The 9154-nt window shown below is 39.3% G+C and overlaps 1 protein-coding gene across 1 annotated transcript; it reads right to left on the reverse strand.

Moving 5' to 3' along the window:
- Positions 1-417: 417 nt before the first annotated feature.
- On the reverse strand, positions 418-9154 carry LOC306977882 (transferrin receptor protein 1-like). The gene is made up of 19 exons (XM_079576321.1): positions 9068-9154; positions 6696-6739; positions 6387-6594; positions 5582-5819; positions 4935-5075; positions 4720-4804; positions 4503-4625; positions 4317-4406; positions 4089-4228; positions 3871-4004; positions 3555-3674; positions 3374-3459; positions 3225-3288; positions 3080-3147; positions 2942-2994; positions 2756-2846; positions 2271-2498; positions 2019-2168; positions 418-1152 (listed from the first exon to the last, which is right to left on the reverse strand). Exons 2-19 carry the CDS (start codon positions 6726-6728, stop codon positions 946-948), a joined length of 2259 nt encoding a protein of 752 aa, XP_079432447.1. The 5' UTR covers positions 6729-6739; positions 9068-9154; the 3' UTR covers positions 418-945.

Below are 9154 nucleotides of genomic sequence, written 5' to 3' on the forward strand. Positions count from 1 at the left end.
AATAATAATAATAAAAAACTCACAAACACTGGTAGACAAAAACTACCGTCACTGCATGTCATTATGGGAGACACTGCTCCCGATAATGGGTTCAAGTATGGAAGGCACTGCTTCCGATAACGAACTCCAAAAGTACGCTGTGCAACAAAAATGACCGTCATATTATGCAAAAGATTGATACATTTTAGGAGTGCCGTGAACAGACTTTTTGGTAACTTTTGCTAACATTTGTACCATGTTTAGCAGGCTTTCAAAATATAATAAATACACGTTTTAAATATGTCTTTTTTTGAATCGTTAATTTGACCTGCCTTTTTTTTTTTTTTTTTCACCATTTTAACTTTTATGTTTATTAGTCTGATATTGTACATGAAGGAATTACTGGCAGACATTTTTTTAGTATTATTTTGATTCTTTTTTGTAACATTTTAAGAAGTCTTTAGTGCAATTTTGCATTCTTGTATATCCGCCTTGAAATCCTTTTGAGATTGAATACAATATCAATGCATTCCATCAATCAGTTTCTTTAACAGAGAAACAATTGACTGATTAACCTCGTCGTGTCGTAGAGAACTGAGGAGTGTAGCAGATGCTGCCGTAGACTGCGACAGTATAACCGTCATAATTATGGAAGGCACTGCTTCCGATAATGTCGTAAAAAAGACAAATCTTTATAGCGGACACTGCCGCTGATAAAGCAAAAAAATGAATAAGACCTCAGTGCGTGGATGCCAAGGGTTCACCTGCAAAAGCTTTGACTAGACACTTAATTCCATAGAGTTTCTTTCAACTTAAGTGTGTAATTCGTGTTTCAAGTTCTTAAGGTTATCATTTGTTTAGGTACTCATTTAGTAGCTTGTGCTTAAGTGCTTGTTGTTGCTGAATATGATGCACCATCTCCACTCATTGTTCCCTCCTGCACCCACACACGCACAAACATCCGGCCTAAAACTCAACGTCCCATACGTTCTCGGCGATAGCGTTTGCACAGCCTTGCAGGTTCCAGGTGGCCAAAGCCAGCTGAGTGTGCAGCTGATCCAGGTCCGTCATCTCAGTGATAGCAGCCAGAGTGTGGGGGCCTTGTCCGAACAGCAGGTGGCGGAAGGGAGTCTCAACAGGAGAGACGTAAGGAGACAGGAGAGAGCGTTCGATCTATGTTGGGGGCAGAAACAAGACAGGAGAGGGCTGTGAGCTGGCTAGCATACTTCACACGTCTACTTGCAAAGATAGTTTTAGTGAAAGCTCAGCACACAATAAAACATAGAATACAATACATGTTTGTTTACGAAAACATTTACTGTAAAAGTGCTAAATCAGTCGTTTGGCAATGTCATCCCAAATACTGTGTAAAGAAGACCTTAAGCTACATTTGGTGTGGAGGATTTAATCTACTAAGCATGTTTTAGGATGTTTGGGGAAACCGGGGCATCGGGAGGAAGCCCATGAGAACAGACAAAAGCCCAGAAAGCGAAGTGAGGCCTGATCACTTACCACTCTGCCAGACCAGATATGTATAGCATAACAACGTTTTTTTTTTTTTTACCAGCAGCTACAATAGTCTATAGCAGGGGTCTCCAAGTACATTTTCCTGGGGGCAATAATCAAAAGCTCCAGTAAAATGTTTAATTGGGAAAATACTATTGAAGAAACCTTTTTCAATAACAATACAAATGAGCCGGACTGTAGCCTCAAAAAAACGGCTCAAACTTGTACTGCACTTGACAAGCCTGTGTCACAGGTTTCAGCTACATTGTAGTCATTATTTAATCACTCCACTGGGACAGACTGTCCATTTACCAAGTGGCTACAATGTGTTGTTTATATCCTGATCTCTTATTATGTCAGTGTCCTCTGCTGGACATTATTATTTATTAAAGCTGCTCCTTAGTGGCTGGAGAGAGCATTCTGGTTATTCCTTTAAAAATTCCTAACTTCGCAAAGAAATGGGCTGGAGACTTTTTGATATACTTTGAAATGTGTGCTCTACAAAGTCCTGTTTACTATAGACCTAGCCTCACCTGCATAACCCGGTTGTTGAGAAGTCGACAGGCCTCGGGGTCCGACAGGTCAGTTTTTTTGACGTCGTTGTTGAAGGCGTCCGCCGCGCGCTGGAGAGAGCCTTTAGCGTGATCCAGCCACACAGTGCGCACGTCGCTCAGCTTCCCAGACTGTAGGACAATTGATTTTCAATGTTAAAATGTTGGATTGGATAACAAAACATCTTCCTTCCTTTATATCTTAAGCCATGCTGCAAAATGTAAGGAAATAACCTTTTGAAGTGTATAGATCTTATTGCTGATGCGGTACACGTTGGTGTTCAGGAGCTTTTTGTAGCGAGTCATGTCAAACTTGATCACATGATCGTGAACCAGCCTCAGGGCCATTTGTCCGGCGATCTGAGCGGCGCTGGCTGTGACAGAGCCGGTCTTTTGGTTAGTCGCATAGTTCAGGTGGTCCTTATTGTCCAGCAGTGTGTTGAAGTAGGTGTACTCTTCTTTCTGTGAAATACAGGGGGTGCACAAAGCAAATAAATATCAATTATGCAGTCAAAATGTGAATAATTTTCTTTTGTTTTGGCATAATTGAGAGAATTGGGTTCAGTGCAATCAAATAACTGAATGAGCTTGAGTGGTCCAGAATTAAAAAATTAAAAAACACTATTTTTAAACAACATTAGACTGTTCCTGCTCAGAGAAGTCGAATTAGTCACAAGAGTGGAAGATGAACAAGTGGGAAATAAATTAGTTAGACTTACATTGCTAGAAATGAAATGGAAGGAGATGGAGGGGATTCCAGAGGCGGCCAGGAAGGGATAAGCTGGATCATCAGTGGACATGGGACGAAACCTGTTCACAACATAGAAAGTTAAAATTTAAGGACCTCATATATTAAACAGACGGCTACACTCATTGAGTTTTTTTGCATGGTTTATTTCACTTACAGGTCGGTCCGGATCATATCTTTCAGAGAGCCAGAACCAATGGGACTCCTCACCTGTGTTGACATAAAGACACAATGAGGTTTTTTTGGAAAACACAAGTTGAAGTTGCGGATAAATGAATTGTTAGGCGTCTGTTACCGCTCTCAGTGTGTTCTCAAGTAGAGTATGGAGCAGAGGGCTGGCTGAGGCATAAAAGCTCCCAACACCTTAAGAAAGAAAGAATATACTCAATTTATAAAGTACAAAACCTGCACAAAGGCAATAAACCAGGGATTTTACAAACCTTGCACTATTCCATCCAAACTAATGTATGTAAGGACATTTTTGCCAAGAGAGGACATGTGAGCCTAAAACAAAATAAGACGTATTTTGAGATTAAAATGCATTTTCATGTTATTCGTGATTGGTTAAATTAATTGAAATATTTCCCACCTCCAGCCATTCGGTGGCGCCAACACTCCCGTACTCTCCAGCGCTCCAACTGGCAAACACAATGCTTCTTCTGGGCCTAAATCCATCTGGTAAATTAAACATTTATTATCTACTTGAAAAGGGATACAGTGATCATTTGTTTACATTGACCAAATCATTATAGTACTTGATTATTTATTACCTTTCTCCACCATGTCTCGGACAGCCTTGGCCAGTTCAACCAGCGTAGCGGTCCCAACAGTGGATCGGGCGTATCCTTTACCCCAGGCATCTCTCTGAGCTCCCAGGACCACATATTGATCTATGGAATCATCAAGTCATTATGATAAGCCCATACATTATGAAAAAAAGTGTGATGAAAACATTTAAAGGTTTGCGGTCATCCATTTCAAATCAAAATTTAGCAGTTTTAGCTCTCAAGATTAACGGGTAAATCAGTTTCAGATGATTTTCAGATTATTTTGCTTTTACATGTAATGATTAATAGTTAGACCCACCAGGATCAATGAAGCCTTTGATAACCCCAAACACGTTGTGGATCTCTTTGAAACCCAGCACATTGTTCACTTCAACTGTGATGTTTTCAATTCCTCCCAAAGAACGTCCAAAACCACTGGGTCCACCGATTGTCCTGCAATAGAGTAGACAAACATTGATAGGAGACAGTGATTACCTGTCCAGCAAACACACAGCAAAACTGTGCTGTTTGACTTACTGGAGAATTTTATCAGCATTGTTGTAGGTGATGGTCTGGGCTGGGATTTTGGGGAGGCCGGAAGAGACAGTGGGAGGAAACATGGTTTGGTTGAATGAAGGAAAGCCGGGAGTGTACGGATCACCAGAACCAAAATGTACCTGAAAGGGGAAAAAATGCAGTATTTGAAGAAGCTTGTAAAGCACAATATAAATTGAGGTAATTTTTATTAATATTATTCAAACTCACATGTCCATAGACTTCGTTGTCAGTGGTCATGTCCTTGTTGTCTGGATGGATGAGAACAGCTACTGCACCTTTTCCTTCAGCGTTTGCAACCTGTGAAACACAAAAACACCATTATTACATAAAAAGATTACCAAAAAACAAAACATACTAGATCGGAATGTATATTCATACTTATTATATTCATACCTTTTGTGCAAAACTGATCTTCCCACATCGCATCATCACCACAGAACCTTTCACTTCAATGTTGTTTGTGGCTAAGACCTCAAAATCTTCAGGAAGACCGAAGTTGGCATAGACCAGTTTACCCTGTTCACGTTCAAAAAAAATATATGTAACTTCAGATTACAAGAAGGGTATTTAGCACAGCTATGCTCACAACAAGGTCACTATATCGTCTTACTGATTTTCTCCCGGTGCCGCTGTAAGCAAGATATCCCTGGGGCTGGAAGAAATTTGATCCAAAAGTGACGGTGTTGGGCTTATTCCTGCAGAAGAGGAAATGCTCATCATCACACTTCAAGACAATATACATGAAAGAGATCTGCTTTCCTTAGTGCTATGAATATATGTGGCTATTTTTAAACATTTGTGCCATTGTAAGTTCTTTGTATTTACTTGTCTGGACTCTGCAGGCGAACGTAGTGGATGTCGGTCCAGGGCTCCATCTCCAACTTCTTGAACTGATCAAAGATGGTGTTTCCCAGTCTACTGTCCTCATAGCTTCCCGCCGAACGTGGGGACACACTGTCAAAATCACTGCACAGAAAGAGGTATAGCTCTTTTATAACATCTTGGATGAGTCTCAGAGAAGCAAGACCAACAACTGGAATTTCATTCTACTACTGTGTATAAAATTTTGGATTGTGAACATTTTTACATGTTCATAGTAAATACACTAAAAAGCAGTGCATCATCATTATCATTATATAACAAGTACAAGCTTCTCCGTCATTTTTTTTTACTTTACGGAACATTTTAAAAGCCTGTATCTCATTTTGACAACTGAAAATCAAGCCATCATTTAACTTAAAATGCCAATGTGCTCAGATTCAGTTTTGATCGCTGCCTTTGGGCTTACTCTTAAGTCCCTCACAAGGCTTTGTTTTCTTCCCTTTATTCTTTTCACATCAATATATACAGCCATGATAGTTTTCACACAATATACAATAATGCCGCCATGTTCGAACAGCCCTGGTTTCATTCTGTAGCCATAACATCCTCTCGTCTAAACCACAGCTCTTGACCATGTTTTAATGCTGTACCTCAGGGTTTTGGTAAAGGTCTCGCTGTTGAGTTTGTTTTCCAGGAGGTTGGTGATGTCGACCCAGCTCAGGCTCGGCGCTAGTTCTTCACGTAGGATGGACGGGATAGAAGGAACAGACGGGATAGAAGGAACAGACGGGATAGAAGGAACAGACGGCTCCACACGGAGCACAGTGTTGTTCTCACAACGCAGGGACACTTTGGGCCTCCGGTGGGTGAGGTATGCCACCATGTAACCTGAAAAAAATAAAATAAATTATACCATAATCAAAAGAAGATGTAATTACGGGTAAGACAGTGTTGGGATTGTCATGGTACTGCATTATATGTTATCATTGCATATAGGTTTTATTTGAGTTGACATGTATGAAGACTTTAGGGACTTTTTAAAAAAAACTCATATATTGCAAGGAAACCATCAAGCAAGGAAGTGAAGTATCAGCCAAATCTTTTACACACAAATGTGTTAGGTCGTGGTATCTACAGGAAGTTTGAATACTATTTTACAATCACGCAACCACACAATTCACTGAAGCTTAACCCAAATGAAGAAATGGTCAAAGTTTTACTGCGGTGTTAGAGGAAATACTGAATTACTCGCTTTCAAATATACCTTTAGGTAACATAAATGGTAGAGAACAGACTTTCAAAACTAATTGATACTTGATCTACACAAACAACATCCTTTATTTAATAGAGAAATTATACTTTTTGCACTTGTACGATCTTAATATACCGATACGATAATAATACCTCTTTGAAGAGTGTAGTTAGTTTCACATGTTTATAGGAAGACTGCCGTACCAATGATGAAGATGAGCAGCGTGGCCACGAGCAGGTAGCAGATGTTCCTGCGGTTCTGTCCTCGCGGTGCCGGTCTGAACGTGGGTGAGCCTCCAGCGTTGGCCTCGGCGTCACCATCGAGCCCATCCTCCGAGAGTTTCACCTCCACTCGCCGCTCTCCATCCTGCTCCGTCTGCAGCGTGAACCGGCTGTACCGTTCATTCTTCATCTGAGGACAAGGACAGGTTGAGCAGTCATTAATACAAAGCTGGTGACCCACACTGAAACAAAAACAGTAATATGAAGCATAATTCATGACAAAATACTCACAAAATTGTTGAATACACTCCTCACTCGATTCATCGCTGCACGTTCTGTAAAGAGAAAGATCAGAAATAAACTAAAGGAAAATTATAGTAGTGGTTACTCAGTTTGTGAGCAGATCACAAAAAGAAACGGTTAGACTAACTAATCATGTTTACATAGTGTTTTGGGGATGTTTGCTATCTGCACAGATGCCTGGCAGCTATGATCTGCACAAGGAAGCAGTTTTCTAGATAACAAAGTTTGACCACAATTAAATAAGAGGCTTAAAAAAAAAAAAACAAGGAAAAGAAAAAAGTCATGAGTAAAGATGTACCGTGACTTGTGTGCCATGGTGGTTCGAATGCATGTGATGGAAAAAGTGCTTTGATTTCCAGGCCTTATTGTATCTGTGCCACTAAGAGAATTATCTAAGCATTTACTGCCTCTGCCTTGCTCTAAATTAAATTATTCCTTTTCTGTTCACAGCTGTGTTCAAGTGTTTGAGGAGAGTTGGGTTTTTCTTTCCCAGTAATTCCCATTCATTTCCTTGAAAACATATCAGGGTAATTATGATAAATATTTTAGATGGGTTAAGTGATCCTAAGCTTGAACTGACCGGATATAATGCGATGTGGTTTGGAGAGCCAGTGAATAGATAAAAATCAGAATATATATATTTTTTTGTTACTGCAGTGTATATAATGACCAGCCCTTGAAGAAAGCCATTTTTCAAAGTTATTTTTGAGAGAATCATACAATGTAATAGTGACCGTCTATTCACTATTGGAATCGTGCAAGCCTTGCTCTCTAATAGTAATAGTAACCTCCAATTGTCAGGCCACTTCTAATTATTTTTGCCATTGTCTTTTTATTGCAAAATGTATCGAACTGAAATCAGCAAGAGTAGACTTTAAAAAAAAAAAAAAAACATCTTGAAAGCACATGGTCTGGAATAATGTTTCAATTTTTGTCGACGTTCACTTCCTTGACCTTGACTTTTTACAGCCCAACGATAATACAAAACTAGACAAGCTGGCTTTGTTTTCCCAACACCAAAAGATCCTCCTTCCGTCTTTGTTCCCTCACTATATATAACCACCAAAGCATTGTTTTCTTTCCTGCTCTTAGACAACTGAGTGCACAGGTTTAGCAACACTACAAGCCCAATCTGGTAGTGACAGTTGAAATTACACCACGCTTTTGAGCTGCTATTCTTAAGAAGTGTGACTGTTAACACATGTCTCTCAACAGCTTGATGCAATGCCTTTTGTAAGACAGGTATGGGCACATAGGATTAGTAAGTAAGTAGAATTATTAAGAAAATGAGATCATAGGAACCCATGTGAATTATTAAGAAAATATGTGATCAGAGGCAGATAGGCCATTTCCAAAAAAAGAAGAAGAAAGAAATCCTTTACAAAGAACTAATCTCTAGGCACATGGTGGAAAAGTAGGGAGTGCTTATTGTACCAGAAATAACAGTTAAATAAAGACGCACCTTCCTCAAACAAATTTGTGGTTGCACATTTGATTATCTTGTGTGCAAGAGGGTTAAATGTGGCCTACCATTTGCATTTCGTGTGATTTTCCTATATTATTTTTTTTTAATTATATTATCATGATTATTAGTCTTCACTCACATGGGTCAGCTATTATTTAGAACTAATAACATGTCTGATCATGTCTTGCATTGCTCCATTTCTTTTCTCATTTACAGTAAAAAAAACAAAAAACACACCCCTTGCTTTTGGGTGGTTTTCACTTTGACTCATAAATCTTTCCCGCCATAGTGTCAAAGACCAGCCTACACTGTGTTACATTGCAGGTGAATAAACCCACGTGTTCTGACGCAATTCAAACCTATATCTCTATACAAGCGAATTTAGGCTTCAAAATTCGTCAGATCGTGCATATGGTAGCAGCACTGAAAATATGGTTAAATTAGGCTAAGACAAATAACCAAGCCCATATCTTGTTACAAATATCAAGATCTTGGCACTTATTCAAATGAGCTCACACAGCATTCAAGACCAGATGTTGGCCAAATATCGATTATCAAAGCCGGAAACGACAGTCTTGATATTTCTTTCTTACAGAACATTCAGAACAAGTCAACGTTGTCAAAGTTGTATTATATCTATGCATGTATATATATATATATATATATATATATATATATATATATATATATATATATATATAAATTTTAAAAAAGTCTTCTTCCGCTTAGCGTTATTCATTCATTCATTCATACAGTCACACCACGTTGCTATGTAAGCTAGTTCGTAACCCCGGTGATGGCAAATAAAATATCATTTCAGTAAACGGACGTCAATAACAAGTCTCGATTAGCTTTTGCCTGATAGTTCACAGATAACAGATGTCACGTTTCTCACCTTGATCCGCTCTCCACTTGTCTCTGGCCGTTTTTGACACGAGTGATCTGAACAGGTCGTGTCCTCCCGAGTGACTTCCGCATAGAG

This window comes from Gobius niger (genome assembly GCF_951799975.1).
Source record: "Gobius niger genome assembly, chromosome: 18".
NCBI classification, from domain to species: Eukaryota; Metazoa; Chordata; class Actinopteri; order Gobiiformes; family Gobiidae; genus Gobius; species Gobius niger.

Coding starts and splice junctions, on each gene's coding strand:
- LOC306977882 (XM_079576321.1), bottom strand. CDS start 6,728: ATGAATCGAGTGAGGAGTGTATTCAACAATTTT. Junction 5,076..5,581: donor ACCTTTACCAAAACCCTGAG/GTACAGCATTAA, acceptor CTTTCTGTGCAG/TGATTTTGACAGTGTGTCCC. Junction 4,229..4,316: donor ACAACGAAGTCTATGGACAT/GTGAGTTTGAAT, acceptor TTCCCCTTTCAG/GTACATTTTGGTTCTGGTGA.